Here is a 17,592-nt window from a genome sequence, read left to right on the forward strand (position 1 = left end):
GGGGCCGTCAGACGCATCGAACGAGTTAAATACAAAGTCAATGAATTAAAAACTGTGGGAGATAAATCACCAAGAATACTACTACCAAGAAAACACCTAAAGAGAAAATATTGTTTGATGAAGAAATAATACAGCATTACGCACAAAGACCAGAGAATCATTTCAAATCACAAACAATGAGTACCTAAAACACCTCAACAGAAGAATACCAGGACACCGCAAAACATTCAAGATGCTTGTGAAAGCATAAACAACATATGAAGCAGTACAACTTGTGTAAACTAAAGAATTGCAGCAAAGAAACCCCTCGTGGACAAATGCAACTCTAAATACTGAAAATCAGAAGATGAAACTGAGCAAGGTCTCAAATGTGTAAAGTATGGCGGAGAAACTTTCAGTACCTTCCTAGAAATAATAATGCTGAAAACGAAAATGATAATAAAATAATAATCTATTTGTGTAAAATAGTTGTAACTGTTCCACTTCACATTAGAACACTGGAATGTTGAGCGCTCCATTGAAGACAATGGAGTGCTCTGGGATCTAATGTCTGGTAGAAGCCCAGAGCGTCAACATTCCAATGTTTGTTCACAGCAACAGCTGTAAACAAAGGCGTCATGGGGCCAGAGGCGATTTAAATCTCCCCGGGCTATGTGAGGCCTTTGTTTTACAAACTGGAACATTCTGCCCTCTACGGGTAGAATGTTCTAATACCCTTAGACCCCACCGCAGCCATTAAAGTCCCTCTTCATTGTTAAAGGCCCTCTGACGTGGGCTTTTAATGGCCGTTAGAGCCAACTACGTCAGGCTTAAAAACTATATTGTTGCACTTTATTCCCACGAGTCTGCCTTCACTATGTCTGCCTTTCTACTTGCTTATTTCCTGTTTGAGGGCTTTGCTCGACACCCTTCATAAACAGGAGTCTGGATATCTGGTTAGGCATCTCCCTGGACTGGTATCAGCCCAAGAAACCGCTGAAGAAGCACCGTACTTAGAGCAGGAAGTTACCGTGATTGAAGGAACGATGTAGCGCCAGTGCTTGTCCAGAGATCCCACCTGCCTCATCTCCTCCTCTGTGAGGCTGAAGTCAAAGACCTGCAGAGACAGGAAAGGAAAACAGATGTTTACTGAGGGATGGGGTGATGCCACTTCCTTGCCCACCCACCAGGAGCAGCAATGTTCACATGATCAGTGATGGGGTGAGATCCCTTTCCCCAATTCCTTTGTCTCTTAATTGGGGTTATTAATATATTGTAGCCTTGTCAGTATGTCAAATACCTCCTGAAATATTTATATATGCATTGTTATTTTGTTTTACTCATAATTTTAGATTGTACAATACTGTTTTTAACCTGTCCTAAAGAAGTTGGTGTAAACCAGTACTACCCGACCGAAACGCCGCGTCAACAACTTTTGTTTTGAGTATTGTTTCTATATTATGTGTCTGTAAAACAACTAGCATCATATATTTTAATTTAACATGCTCATGAATCGTGTCTGTACATTATGAATGATCAGGTACATAATGAAATATGATGTGCCATTTGTCACCTAAATTGTAGACATATAAAGGTGAATGAGACTACATTTCGCTGCTCCCAATCATGAAATAGCATGTTTTTTTAATGAAATTATAATTATATTGTATTTTTAACACTGTGTAAAATGAAATAATTTTTTAAAAACATCTTTCAATAAAGGAGATGTTATTTTTATATTACTAGCAAGGCAATGTATTTTTATTTTTTATTGTTTACATATTGGGGCACATTACAATGACTGTGTATGGATGAGGATAGTCCGACTAGATAAGAATACCAAAGGGAACAGTTCAATGTTACCACTTCCTGTGCCCACCCACCAGGAGCAGCAGTGCTCAGATGATCAGTGACGGGGTGATGTCACTTCCTGTGCCCACCAACCAGGAGCAGCAATGTTCACATGAACCTCTCTTTCAGTCGTGTAATGCTCCTTCTCAGCTCATAGGGTGGATTCCTCATCCGGATAGGCCACCCCAGAGCCACAACCAGAGAACAGTGACTGGGTCACCTTACAAACATGTTCCCAATAATCTGATGGAGGGCCTTGATAAATCTGTTTAGCACCTGATCGCTCACCGATCATCACCATCAGATTAGCACTGATCAATTAATGGTACCCAAGATTAAACATGCATCTGATTAATTGATGATCCCCAAAATCAAATGAACACTCAATCAATTATTGATTCTGGCAATTATATTTGCATCTGGTCAAAAATTGATGTCTATAATTACATCAGCATCATAACTATTACTGGTGCCCCCTATCATATTAGCACCTGAGCAACTACTGATGCCTTGGATTAAATATGCATCTGATCCATTATTGTTGCCACGATTAAATTAGCATCTCTTTGATAGTTCCTGATACCTACAGGAACCCGCTGACCCATCAATCACTCATGGGTGACCCACTGAGTCAAGGGTTCTACGCCGCCTGCCAGAGGCTGACTGGTCAACCTCCCTGTTCACTCTTTCAATTCTTAAACACGCCCCTCCCCCATTGTATGCCGCACACAACCACCCTCACAGCTGGAACAACAGATGGAAGTCTGAGCCGAGGGGCCAAGGACAGATATTGCAGCCGCATGTGTGATGTGCATTAGTGTGACATAGTCATACTGATGGGGAGAAGCGTCAGACGACGGTGCACTCAATCAGGCAATAAGGAACCCTTTCTATTAAAGCAAATATACCTCCTGAATTCTTCCAAGGGCCTGTAGATGATTCAGCTTGTGGTGAGCGCTCTACAAGGAAACAGTCTTTCATTTATGTCCTCACTGGCAATGTTGTGACTTAGACTTGGGGCGTATTACATTTGGGATGCGCCGTCCCGGTCTGTGCCATAGTACACCCTTAACTGTGCTTATACCAACCAATTTATTTATACATTTACTATAATTAGAAGAAGCAAAGCTGGCTTGAAGACGCAAAGAAGCAGTGAACAGGGAAGAAAATGTATAAATCATGCGGCTACAGGATACAAGGACAACTAGAGGTTTAGGAAATTAGAAAGGGGGCAGAGAGTACAATTTAGGTATTTGTACCAGAGTCCTGGGCAGGGTATAAAAGGAGGTAATTAAAGGCATTCTGAGTTGTAGTCCCAGACCGTTTAGCGGCTGTTGATGGAAACTAGGTGGAACTAAGGGTGTGATCCTTTGACCAGTGTGATTACAAGGTGCACCCCCCTCTAGCACCTTATAAGGGGCAAAAAAGTGATACCGTCACAACACGGAGAAGTCATCTCTGCTCGGTTTGTATGAACGATTTGAGTGGTTGTGATAGAGCAAAACGTGCTTGTTAAGGACACAATTACATAAGGATGCTGGGGAAAGCAGGGACCTGATTTGGTCGTGAGGAAAGCCACATGAGCATAAGCTGGTGAAAAAGGTGGCCGAAACATGTAGACCAAAATAGATGCTCGGGTAATTAAACCTCGAAGGCAATACTTTTAGGTTTTATTCTTGCCACACAAACTCATAATAAAATACAAGCATAGCCCACCGTGTAGACAATGTTATGTTCTTAATGTCCCTCCCAATATACTTTGTGCTCGCTCGAGGGTCGAAGTCGTAAGTATTGAGAACTCTCTGATGAAGCGTGCCATTGTACTGATCAGTGGGTGAAAGTCCTTTTATAAAAATGAAAAATGTTTCACCTTTAGGTAGATTTAGGGAGTGTTCAGCGTGACTCACTAGTGGGCTGACTCTCTCTTTTTGATTATTATGACTTTAACAACTCTGCTGCAAAGTAATTGCACCAAGGACACATGTCATAGTATATGTATTCTGGCTTACTAAATTGGTAACAAGGATGCTGCTTTTTAAAACAACTTAAAGGGTTAATGCACATGCGGCAGAGAACTTTTTTGCATCCAGCAGTTTTCAGGGGATAATAAACCGGTGAGATACATCTAGTGGTCAGAGCACTTGTTAGAGATCTGTGTTTTGATTAGTCAAAGTTTTGGCCCATAAAGCAGCATTGACGTATAATGTGCCTGCTGCAAAGAACACTGTGTAACAGGCATACCACAGATGTGTATTTGATGTAGATAGGTAAGTGGGTTACTCCTTTTGAAACAGAGATCCTTTTGTTACTTGCAGTTCGTGAGTTACGTTTCTTCTAGTTAGACACAGTGAGCTAAGATCCGCTATCATGGAGTTGAATGCACGTTGCAAGACATGGGTTTAGAACCATGGGGGCATATTATCAAGACAGGTGATAAAATTATCGCCGCTTTAGCGGCAGAAAACTGCCGCTAAAACGGCGATAATGGGTTTGATAATATGCTCTATGGAATTCCAATTGAAGCCCATGTTAAATGTCCTTCACATTTAACATGGGCTTCAATTGGAATTCCATAGAGCATATTATCAAGCCCATTATTGCCGTTTTAGCGGCAGTTTTCTGCCGCTAAAGCGGCAATAATTTTATCGCCTGTCTTGACGATATGCCCCGTAGTTGTTTCTCAATCTGTTGTTATTTTAAGGTTGCTAACAAGGTTCCTTTGCGTAGTAACAAGTCTTATTAGTACACACAAGCCCCAACACAGCATTACATTTTAAATGCTGACTTTGGTCTTCACCCAACCATGCACTCCTAATATTTGTCTACCAGAATGGATGATATGTGACTCATATAGCTTGTAACCCTCATTGCCTTATTTAACATTACCTTACATTGATTTACACACATATGATTTATTGTCGCCATATAATGTGTGTGTAATTTAAAGCATGCCAACACTCTATATTGGGATGAGAACTGTTATAAAGTAGTGAAGGCTATTTACATCATTAATGAATCATTCAACCAGACACATCTGACATTCTTACCGTGAGTTCACATCTCTTACGTACAAGGTCTGAACAAAGTCAGAAACCTGCCTCCAAATCAGAGGGTCTCTCAAGCACTTGTGAAGTGATAACAAGCTGTCCTTGTTTCTTTGCATTGGCAGATTTTGGCTCCTGATCTATCCCAGCCAGGATGATACTCTAACAAAAGAGGGGCTGATGGCCCTTTAAATCAGGCCTTCGTTTAGGCCCAGCTGGAATTGAAAATAGCAAAAACCCTCACCGCCTGCACATTGCTGCTTGGAACAGAAAGCAGACAACATGCAGGCTGATAAATATGTGTTGTGTCAGATAATTATGCAGTGAAAATCAGCATATTTCACTGGGGCCAGTAGGATCCCGTATCCTGAATCCCTGATCAGGCGCATTTCCTACACTGCTTTCAGTCACAATCCCTGCCCAGTACATAGTATGGGTTACTGTTCAGGCTGATTAGACTAATCTGAGCCCCACCTGAAACACCCCCCAACCTCCCCTCCCACACACACACACACACACACACACACACACACATAGATAAGGAAATCTTTCATACCTTCACCCATTTCTACCCTTACAACATTATCTTAGGGAGAAACGTTAAACCAAACCATATTGCAAGGAAGCATGTTAATCTCGCTGTGCCTTCAGCACCATGCAGGAGACCCATAATCCCAATGGATGCATTCCCCCCACTAACCTCACTAGAAAGGTTAGGTGACCCAGAAGGTCTTGGAGACAGCAGGAGGATGGAAGGCCATGGGGAAGACCCAAGGCAGTGATCTCAAGTGTGCACTGCAGACTCCCTCAGCTCCCAACCCTCACTCACAGCATTCATGCTCTAAGCAGGAGCCTGCCCGGGCAGCGGAAGGCGAGCAGTCCACATTCACTCCGTGTTAGATGCACAGCGGAACAGACTAACAACAACTGCCCGCATAATGTATGCAGGACCAATCCCCCATGCAATGCAAGAGGTGCCCCCGTGTAGTGTAAAAGGTCCTTCCCCATCAGTGGATGCAGCTTACTACCTCTAGCTACAAATGTATGCGGAAGCCTGTGCATGACCCAAGAAAGGTATGCAGGATCTTGGCCACGCCCCCACTAATGTATGCAGGACATTGGCCATGCCCCCACAAATGTATGTGAGAGGCTGGCCACGCCTCCAAAATGGTATGCAGGTGATGACTATTCCCACAATGAAGTACACAAGACCGCAATAAAATGTCCAAGACAGTACGCATATCTATACTAATCGATAGAGGGCAAAGGCCATGCCTGCAATAACACATCCAGACCACTGACCAGTGATGTAATCAGGACCCTGACTATGCCCACATTCATGTACGCAAAGCTGTGACCAAACCTACCCAATGAATGCTACACCCAATAATGTATGCAGATCTCTGACCTCATTGCTAGTAATGTACCTTCCGTCTTACATTACACCTAATAATGTATGCAGATGTCTGACTGTAGGGCTAGTAATGTACCCTCAGCTCTTACATCACACTGAGATAATGTATGCAGATGTCTGACCTCATTGCAAGTAATGTATCCCTCTGCTCTTATATAATGTCATGTAAAAGTAACTTCCAAAGCGCAACTGTTACTTTGTAGAGTGTCCTGGCGCTCTGCACTAACAATGTAGGAACTGAGAAGTAAAAGACAATAATAAATTATTCAAGAAGAGCCATGTTTTCAGCTTCTTCAGGAACAGAGTGGCGGCAGTAAGGCATCTTAGATCCAGCAGGGGATTATTCCTTAAGGAATGACCCAGAAAAGAAAAATACCTGCCCCCCCGTTCTGGATTTACGGATCCGAGGAATTTTGACCAGAAAAAGATTTGCTGAGCGCAGACTTCTAGGAGAGATATAGAGGCTGGTTCTCACTTTCAGGTATCTGAGGCCTGTTCCATCCAATTCTCTATGGATGAGTAACAGAGTTTTGAATGAAATCCTCTGCCTTACAGGGAGCCAGTGCAATTCTCTGAGGAAAGCGGACACATGGGTTGTTAAGGGGTAGCAATAATCATGCATAAATCCGCATTCTGGACCACCTGCAGTCTATTAATCAGATAATCCGGCAGGACCAGGTATAAAGCATTACCACAATCCAGTCTAGATGTAATTAGCGCCTGGACTGCCAGTTTCATAGCTGACAAAGACAAAAAGTACAAAAACTTCCTCCGCATACAGCATACATAGTATGCCAAAACAGGTCCCTACTGTTGCGTTAACTTGAGAAAGAAAGGAAAGGAAAGTTTGCCATCACACTTACAGCCTGATTCATCAATCTCCCGTTTTGCGAGCCCCTAATAGCGATTCATAACGAATCGCTATTAAGGACTTGCAAAACGGGATTCATGTAGAAATTGCATAAAGAAATGCGATTCCTACACATTCCTTATTTGCGATTAGCAAATTGCTAATCGCAAATAAGGAATAACTCCCCATTCATTCCTATGGGCCAAAAGGCCCATAGGAATGAATGGGGAGTATTCCTTATTTGCGATTAGCAATTTGCTAATCGCAAATAAGATAGCGACTTAAATGCAAATTGTAACAGGTGTTGCGCACACACATGTCCAAAGGACATGTGTGTGGGCAACATGCAACTTAGAAAAATGCATTTTTCTTAGTTTTCGCTATTTACCACGAGGTTAGACCTCGCGGTAAATAGCGGGCCGAAATTGCGAATTCGCAATTATTAAATGGATGATGAATTGCATTTAAGGAATCTCAAATAGAGATTCCTTAAATGTAATTCCTCGCAAAATAGCGAAATCGCTATTACCGATTTTTGCATTTGGGATGATGAATCCCAAATGCAAAAATAGCGCTCGCAAAGGGCCAGATTCTCAGAATCTGGCCCTTTGCGAGCCGATTTCGGCTTGATGAATCAGGCTGATAATGCCTAGATTTTTTAATAGCATTAGTGTGGGTACATGGAGGAGAAGCATCCATCGGCCAGAAGGTCTGACGAGGCACTTCCAATCTTAGACCAAAAAAGAGGAACTTAGTCACAGATTTACAAGCCCCTTGCGGCTCATTTACCAAATCCAGCGCCATGGTGCAGGGTACTTACAACGTGCCGCATCTCCCAGATGCGGTACAAAAGGGGGTGGTGACGGACGGAGCATCTGAATCAATCAAACACTCACACCCAGTCAAAAGATCTGAGTTTAATCCATCACCGTTCTTTAGCCTACTATGCCACCCCAGTTCTGACATGGCTATATGCAAATCAGTCTGACCCTGTGCCTCATGGGAACAGTCCAGCCCGAACTGCCAAGCCATGTCTTCCCTGGACCGGAAACAAGCTTCCGAGGACCGGTTTCTAGCATTCCAGCCGTCTACAGCCCTGCTTGCTTAAATCCAGTGGCAAAGTGAGCAAGGGACTCTCGTCTGAGCATACCCTGTCACACTTATGGCGGCCAAAAGCGGTACAAAAGGGGGTGGTGATGGACGGAGCATCTGAATCAATCAAACACTCACACCCAGTCAAAAGATATGGGTTTAATCCATCACCGTTCTTTAGCCCACTCTGCCACCCCAGTTCTGACATGGCTATATGCAAATCAGTCTGACCCTGTGCCTCATGGGAACAGTCCAGCCCGAACTGCCAAGCCATGTCTTCCCTGGACCGGAAACAAGCTTCCGAGGACCGGTTTCTGGCATTCCAGCCGTCTTCAGCCCGGCTTGCTTGAATCCAGTGGCAAAGTGAGCAAGGGACTCACGTCTGAGCATATCCTTCCACACTTATGGCGGCTAAAAGCGGTACAAAAGGGGGTGGTGATGGACGGAGCATCTGAATCAATCAAACACTCACACCCAGTCAAAAGATCTGGGTTTAATCCATCACCGTTCTTTAGCCCACTCTGCCACCCCAGTTCTGACATGGCTATATGCAAATCAGTCTGACCCTGTGCCTCATGGGAACAGTCCAGCCCGAACTTCCCTGGACCGGAAACAAGCTTCCGAGGACCGGTTTCTGGCATTCCAGCCGTCTTCAGCCCGGCTTGCTTGAATCCAGTGGCAAAGTGAGCAAGGGACTCACGTCTGAGCATACCCTGCCACACTTATGACGGCCAAAAGCGGTACAAAAGGGGGTGGTGATGGACGGAGCATCTGAATCAATCAAACACTCACGCCCAGTCAAAAGACTGGGGGTGAGTGTTTGATTTGCTCAAACGCTCCGTCCATCATCCCCTTTTGTATCGCTTTGTTCGCCCTAAGTGTGGCATGGTATGCTCAGACGTGAGTCCCTTGCTCACTTGGCCACTGGATTCAAGATAGCCTGGCTGATGAGGATTATGAATCCGAAACCGGTCCCAGGATGCTTGTTCCTGGTCCAGGGAAGACATGGCTTGGCAGTTCGGGCTGGACTGTTCCCATGAGGCACAGGGTCAGACTGATTTGCATTTAGCCATGTCTGAACCGGGGTGGCCGAGTGAGCTAAAGAATGGTGATGGATTAAACCCAGATCAGTTGACTGGGGGTGAGTGTTTGATTTGCTCAAACGCTCCGTCCATCATCCCCTTTTGTATCGCTTTGTTCGCCCTAAGTGTGGCAGGGTATGCTCAGACGTGAGTCCCTTGCTCACTTGGCCACTGGATTCAAGATAGCCTGGCTGATGAGGATTAAGATTCTGAAACCGGTCCCAGGATGCTTGTTTCCGGTCCAGGGAAGACATGGCTTGGCAGTTCGGGCTGGACTGTTCCCATGAGGCACAGGGTCAGACTGATTTGCATATAGCCATGTCTGAACTGGGGTGGCCGAGTGAGCTAAAGAATGGTGATGGATTAAACCCAGATCAGTTGACTGGGGGTGAGTGTTTGATTTGCTCAAACGCTCCGTCCATCATCCCCTTTTGTATCGCTTTGTTCGCCCTAAGTGTGGCAGGGTATGCTCAGACGTGAGTCCCTTGCTCACTTGGCCACTGGATTCAAGATAGCCTGGCTGATGAGGATTATGAATCCGAAACTGGTCCCAGGATGCTTGTTTACGGTCCAGGGAAGACATGGCTTGGCAGTTCGGGCTGCACTGTTCCCATGAGGCACAGGGTCAGACTGATTTGCATATAGCCATGTCTGAACTGGGGTGGCCGAGTGAGCTAAAGAATGGTGATGGATTAAACCCAGATCAGTTGACTGGGGGTGAGTGTTTGATTTGCTCAAACGCTCCGTCCATCATCCCCTTTTGTATCGCTTTGTTTGCCCTAAGTGTGGCAGGGTAAGCTCAGACGTGAGTCCCTTGCTCACTTGGCCACTGGATTCAAGATAGCCTGGCTGATGAGGATTATGAATCCGAAACCGGTCCAGGGAAGACATGGTTTGGCAGCTCGGGCTGGACTGTTCCCATGAGGCACAGGGTCAGACTGATTTGCATATAGCCATGTCTGAACTGGGGTGGCCGAGTGAGCTAAAGAATGGTGATGGATTAAACCCAGATCAGTTGACTGGGGGTGAGTGTTTGATTTGCTCAAACGCTCCGTCCATCATCCCCTTTTGTATCGCTTTGTTCGCCGTAAGTGTGGCAGGGTATGCTCAGACGTGAGTCCCTTGCTCACTTGGCCACTGGATTCAAGATAGCCTGGCTGATGAGGATTATGAATCCGAAACCGGTCCCAGGATGCTTGTTTCTGGTCCAGGGAAGACATGGCTTGGCAGTTCGGGCTGGACTGTTCCCATGAGGCACAGGGTCAGACTGATTTGCATATAGCCATGTCTGAACTGGGGTGGCCGAGTAAGCTAAAGAATGGTGATGGATTAAACCCAGATCAGTTGACTGGGGGTGAGTGTTTGATTTGCTCAAACGCTCCGTCCATCATCCCCTTTTGTATCGCATCTCCCAGATGCGTCACGTTGTAAAGCCCTGCGCCACAAGAAGGCGTGCCTGCGCAGGGGGGGGCGTTCCGGTTCAGGAACACCTCCGAAAATTGGCTGAGTGAAATCTACAAGATTTCACTCAGTAACTTTTAGGGCCATGCTGCGTCAAAACCCTGTGCCTGCTTGAAGCAGGCGTAAGGATTGACGCAGCATGTTAGAGATTGGGCACCCCCGACCCTTGCTGGAGCTGGGTCGCGCTTGTGACGCAACTCCAGCAATGTGCCGCATTTCTGCCGGGGATGTGTCACGCATCTGCCCATCCGAGCACCACGGTGAGCCGCATTGTAAATACGGCGCATCAGTGGTGGCGCACGGGTGGGCAGATCCATCGCTGGCGCATCTCTGCTGATTAGCAGAGATGCGCCAGAAGTCGTAAATCAGCCCCTGTGTCTTTCCCACATTGCATTTCAGTTGATATAGGGAATACTGAGGCCAAACACTTTCTGATTTGTTTACCCGTGTAATATTTAGTCCCTGTCCCACGAAATAAGCAGCAGGGTGTCTGCATAAGAGACTAATTTAGCACTCAGAGTCTCTGCAAGGCATGCCAGGGGGGAAAGATATATATTATAATGGGTAAGACTCAAAGCGGAGCCCTGCGGCACTCCAGCCCTAAGGCCCTGTCGTGCAGAGGGAAAAGGGGAACACCATACCTCTTCAAGAAAAGAAGCCAGCCATTCCCAAGCTTGGCCACCAATCCCAATGGACTGGAGGTGTGACAGAATAGTTGAGTGCGGGATCGTATCGAATGCAGCTGACAAATCCAGCATAATCAGTACAGCTTTACCACCAGCATCATGGGTACTTATCAAGTCATTGCTTTCTAGGTATCGAGACAGCTGCTGGTTAACATGTTTTTCCAGCATTTTGGAAAGGGGCTGGAGAAGTAAAATCGGCTCATGATTAGACAGGTCTGTGACTACTGGCTGCGTTTTATTTTTAGCCGGGCACAATTTTGGTCTGCTTCCATTTCTTAGGGACAATAGCCAAAGAGACTGAGGTATTCAGGAGGTTTTATGTTATACCCAATAATGTATGCATATCTCTGACAGAGCCTCATGAATGTACCCATGGCTCTTCTGTTGCACCCAATAATGTATGCAGATGTCTGACTGCAGGCCTAGTAAAGTACCCTCGCCTCTTACGTAACATCCAATAATGTATGCAGATGTCTGATCCCAGCGCTAGTAATTTACCCCCGACTCTTACGTTACAGCCCATAATGTATGCATATGTCTGACCTCAGCGCTAGTAATGTAGCCCTGACTCGTACATTACACCCTATAATGTATGGAGATCTCTGACAGCTGGGCTAGTAATTTACCCTCGGCTCTTACGTTACACACAATAATGCATGCAGGTGTATTACTTTTCATGATAACCCCACAGCTCTTACCTTACACCCATAACATATGCTGATCTCTGACCACAGGGCTTTAAGTGGGCTGAGTATTGTGGGTGCTCAGCACCAGCAGTTCTAACAAGCAGGTGCTGAAATGGGTCCCTATCCAGCTTTCCATTTTTGCTATCACTCTGGGCAACAGTACCACCCATTACCGGCCTTTGATGTAACCTCGAAGAGACTCCTTTTTAGGTCGAGCCTGCAGGCAGCTCGCATGCGCTGTCGTTATGGCGACGATCTATTGTGTGTACAAAAACACTCAAATGGGCCTTTAGCCCGCCCACACGCACAATTTGTTGATGGCCTCTTCACTCTTCTTTGCAGTTTTCTAATTCGGGAGAACTCGCCATACGTCACTTGCTGGAGCTTGCATGGAGCACCGCTCAAGTACCGATTAATAAAACGTAATTAGTGTCCCCCCTCTTCTCGAGCCACTTTGCTAAATGCAAGTTAGCCGGTACCCGCACAAATGTTTACATTGCCATCAGGGGGCTGGCAACATGCCCAATTAGCTGGCACAGATTTTACAGCTTTCCTTTCTTTAACACCCAGTTGCTGCGGTATTTCAGTCAAAGTCTGTTCCCATGTCTGGGGTTCTCCCGCCCCTGTAGCCTGAGGCTACAAATTCCTTCACAATGTGCGGGTTTGGCATCGATCGGTGTGTGCTGGTCATTCTTCCTCGAGAGCAGGGGTCCTCTACGGACCCCTCCTGTGGCCTGGATGAGTTATTCACTTTGGGTCTGGGGCTCTTAAGCTGACAGCCCTTGTCTCTGTAGTCACGGCAGGTGCATCTTAAGGATTTTGGGGGCACTGGGCCAAACGTAATTTATGGGCCCCTGTTCGAAACAGCTTTGAATTTGATTCAGTTTCAGCTCTTCGATGGCCTCTTTGGCCAGGACTGTGTTTACACCTAATATTTCGGGATAGTGATGTGTGTTTTCAATATTGCACCGCAGCAGCCGCTCACTGATATTACTGCAAATAATTCCTGTGACACCCTCCAATTTCTTATATGCAAGCTCCTGTTTTGATCTAAAATAAACTTTTTTAGGGCTGCTCCATGAAACATAAACACAACACTTCTCTGCAAAATGTCTGTAATAGACACACAGGGCCCGATTCACAGAATGAACTTAAGACTCAGTCCTAAACTTACTACTATTTTGGTATTCACAGAATGCACTTACTACTTTTGGCATTCACAGAATGAACTTACTACTTTTGGTATTCACAGAAGTTAGGATTTTGTCTTAAGTTTATCTTAAGACAAACTTAAGACAGACTTAAGACAGACTTAAGTTTAGGATTGAGTCTTAAATTCATTCTGTGAATCGGGCCCACACATCGCCCATATTAAAAATACATGAAAGGAAAATGGTATTTAAAATGTTTAATTATTATTCAAGGCCATCAAGCCACGATGCTGCAGAACACAGCTGGCTCAATTCAGGCCCCACTGAAAGGCTGGGGCCCTGGGCTAGGGTCCACTTTGCCCATACCTTAAAATGTCTCTGTGTCACAGATTCCTCACCAAGGGCCTGATTCACAGATTAAACTTAAGACTCAATCCTAAACTTACTACTATTTTGGTATTCACAGAATGCACTTACTACTTTAGAATGAACTTACTACTTTTGGTATTCACAGAAAGTTAGGATTTTGTCTTAAGTTTGTCTTAAGACAGACTTAAGACAAACTTAAGACAAACTTAAGACAGACTTAAGACAAACTTAAGACAAAATCCTAACTTAAGTCTGTCTTAAGTCTGTCTTAAGTTTGTCTTAAGACAGACTTAAGACAGAATCCTAACTTCTGTGAAAACCAAAAGTAGTAAGTGCATTCTGTGAATGCCAAAAGTAGTGAGTGCATTCTGTGAATACTAAAATAGTAGTAAGTTTAGGATTGAGCCTTAAATTCATTCTGTGAATCGGGCCCCATGTCTTTTCTTCCCTCCCTTTGGTCTCTGCACCAGCGTTCACGTTGTGGACAAGCCCGCTTGTGTAGTGTCTGCATTTGCAGTTTTCAAGTTTTGAACAAAAGTTTTCTTGGAAGGTTGAATAGAATCCAACCACGCTGGGTAGTGTGAGAGGAGACAAGGGGGCATAGTATCAAGAAACGGCGATAACCTTATCGCCGCTTTAGTTGCAGGAAACTGCTGCTAAAGCGGCGATAAGGAGCTTGATAATATGCCCTTGTGAATTCCCATAGAGCCCAGGTTCTGGTGTGAACCTGGGCTTCTATGGGAATTCACAAGGGCATATTATCAAGACCCTTATCGCCGCTTTAGTGGCAGTTTCCTGCTGCCAAAGCGGCAATAATTTTAACGCCGTTCTTGATAATATGCCCCTAGGTCCTTTGTGTTATATGGTGTAAACTTAGATGGTGTCGGCTTTCGTGGTCTACCTTTTTAATGTGATTTAACTTGAATGATGCAGGGCTTCGCTCTTTGGTTTGTCCTATTTCAGCAGAAAATTTTACTGACCGTATGTTTTGTACGGTGTGCTATGGACTCTTGGGGTATATGAGACTTGACACTTTTGTCTATTACCACTTTTGAGGTGATTTCGGAACAGGGAAGTGAGAGATTTTGGTGAACAAAAAAAACGGAAATGTCTCTTCCCTATTAACTTTTATTGAAGCAGAAGCAATTTCAGATGAGACACCAAAAACAAAGCCATTTTTAGATACAAACATCAAGAGTCGCCCGTCTGATTAGTGTCTGTTGGTATGTTAGTCAACTATAGTCTGTCAAAATGGGCAATATAGACAATACAGTAGAGGTAGACGACTATACCTGTTTTGGTGAAACGTCTATGCAGAATCGGTTGTCAATACCACTGTAGCCAGCTATTTCAGCAGTGTTACTCTGTGGCAAAAGCTGGCTTCAGTTATGATGAAAGGGGCCAACCATGCTCTTTTACGTTGGCTTTCCTTCATTTGGGGGATCTGTCACATTGCCACAGTGAGTTGGTGTGTGATGCCCGACATTTTGTTACTTCCAGTAACAAGCAAGGCAGAAGACTTTGATCTTCCTCGCACACAGTAAGCACTCATCAAAATGACGCGGACGTCCGATGAAAACTTTTTTTTGTATTATCTAACCATCCTCCCCCTGCAAAAAAAGGCCAATGTGAATTTTGAGAAATTCGACAATCTCCGCCCCATTTCTCTTCTGCCTTACATGGCCAAAATAGCGGAGAAAGTTGCCAATATGCAACTGATGCAGTTCGTGGAGGAGGCATCGCTACTCCACGATTCACAATTTGGCTTCCGTCCCCGCCACTCAACGGAATCTGCACTTTTGGCGGCAGTGGAGGCACTCCGCCAGGGCGTGGATGAGGGCCAGACTATGGCCCTGATCCTACTCGACCTGAGTGCAGCATTCGACACTGTAGCACATACCATCTTGCTACAGTGTCTGAGTGAAGGAGGGGTCACAGGTGCTGCACTTGGTTGGATTAAGTCCTTCCTGTCTGATAGGTGCTTCCAAGTCCGGATGGGTGAGTGCTATTCGAGGGAGATCGAGTTGGGCCAGGGCGTACCACAGGGTTCGTCCCTGAGCCCGACTTTATTCAATATCTATGTCTCCCCGTTAGCAACCATCGCGGAAGACCACGGTATACACCTTGTGTCCTACGCCGACGACACGCAGTTGGTCGTCTCCCTATCTCGCTCCCCTGGCCTTGCGGCGGACATCTTCAGGAACTGCATGCAAGATCTTGCAGCCTGGATGTCCGCACACTGTTTAAAACTAAACGGCAGCAAGACCGAGGTGATCGTGGTGGGGGGCGGGCCTTCTGCGTGGTCGCCTGCGTGGTGGCCATCCTGCCTGGGTGAGGCCCCCACACCCAGCCTGGAGGCCAAGAATCTTGGCATGTGGCTTGATAATGACCTTGCCTTTGGCCCGCAGGTTGGCCGGGTGACGGGGGTGTGTTTCGGTGTCTTGAGAACTCTGAGGAAGGTTTTAGATCTGCTCCCCCTCTCGGCTCGTAGGACGCTGGTGCACGCCCTGGTCACCTCGCGCCTGGACTATGGTAACCTGCTCTATCTGGGGGCTTCAGGCAAGGTCATGGGGCGCCTTCAGGTGCTCCAAAATGCTGCAGCCAGGCTCGTGCTAAGACTCCCGAGAAGGTCTCCCTCTAGGCCCGCTCTCCAAGTTCTCCACTGGCTTCCAATGGAGAAGAGAGTTGAGTTTAAGGCCCTCTCCACGTGCCATCGCATTTTGAGTGGCAAAGCCCCTGGGCCACTTCAGAGTCTGGTGTCTCACTATGAGCCCACCCGTGATCTACGGTCCTCTCGGACGGGACTACTTGTGGTGCCCAGAGTTAGGAAGGCACGGATGGGAGGGAGGTCCTTCAGGTACCTTGCGCCCAAGTGCTGGAATGCCCTGCCCCTAGACCTCCGTCTTGAGCCATCTGAGGCCCTGTTCAGGAAAAAATTAAAAACTCACCTTTTTAGCAGATAGCACCTGGGTAGGGGGGGATGGCAACTGCTCACTTACCATAGCGCGGGGACACGCCTTCTGGCGTCACCAGGCGCTTTAAAAATGTCCAAATAAATAAATAGAACACAGCATTCCTGATGCTATGCTGATTGGCTAAAACCATAGATCCAATAGGTCCCAAAGGGAGCGCTAATGGCTTTGCCGGTGCTGTTGTTGAACAACAGTTGTGATTATGTAGTTTTGTATTCTGTTTGGAAACATACATAAAATTCCTTTCTTAACTCTTTGGCTGCAGCCGGAATTTCCCTGCGGTGCGGGAAAATTCCACGCGTGCGCAGATTGGACGGCTCCCGGCCGTCAGACGCACACGCTCACCGCGACGTCAGACGCATGCAAAGGGGTAAGCACTTTGCAATTGTTGTGCAGCCTATAAGGGAAGATCGTAATATCCTTTAGGTTCTGCGTAGTGCTCCACATTGTATAGGTTGACGCTGTGCTTAGCCATATCAGCAGTCGTGTCTCTGTTGACATTTAGCAGTTCCTTAACCTCCCCTTCAATCCTCTCAAACCTCCTCCTACTTCTATGAACTCCCCCCAAAAAAACTTTCTAGACCTTTCCCTCTTTTATCCCTCAACTATCTTTTTCAATATAGCTAATACACTAACATGTCCGCCACTAAAAATATTTCCTCTATACTAATCCCCTGCTAATACTGTTTGGGTTCTGGAGTAGTATGCTACCTGCCGAAAATCGCTTCAACACCTCATCACAGATACCAATTGAAATATAAATAAAACCCTTCACTCCATTATCCTTTTTCAATCAAAATAACAAACTCACAAGTCCACCACTCAAATCAATTTAATATCTCCCTATACTAATTCACCACTAATCAATTCTCTTTGGGTTCTGCCCAGTTAAAAGTAATCCATTGGAACATGAGCTCTACACAATTGCTTCTTCAATTTTTTATCTCCCTGAAAG

The 17,592-nt window shown here is 45.7% G+C and overlaps 1 protein-coding gene across 2 annotated transcripts in view; it reads right to left on the reverse strand.

Moving 5' to 3' along the window:
* AKR1A1 (aldo-keto reductase family 1 member A1) overlaps positions 1-17,592 on the reverse strand; it is a 776,593-nt gene that overhangs the window by 49,895 nt on the left and 709,106 nt on the right. For both annotated transcript variants that reach the window (XM_078664963.1, XM_078664890.1), the window contains exon 8: positions 1,010-1,096. In XM_078664963.1, coding sequence (XP_078521089.1) covers positions 1,010-1,096 — 87 coding nt within the window. The remainder of the gene's footprint in view (positions 1-1,009; positions 1,097-17,592) is intronic.

The sequence above is a fragment of the Lissotriton helveticus genome, chromosome 1_1, assembly GCF_964261635.1.
Source record: "Lissotriton helveticus chromosome 1_1, aLisHel1.1, whole genome shotgun sequence".
In the NCBI taxonomy this organism is placed as follows: Eukaryota; Metazoa; Chordata; class Amphibia; order Caudata; family Salamandridae; genus Lissotriton; species Lissotriton helveticus.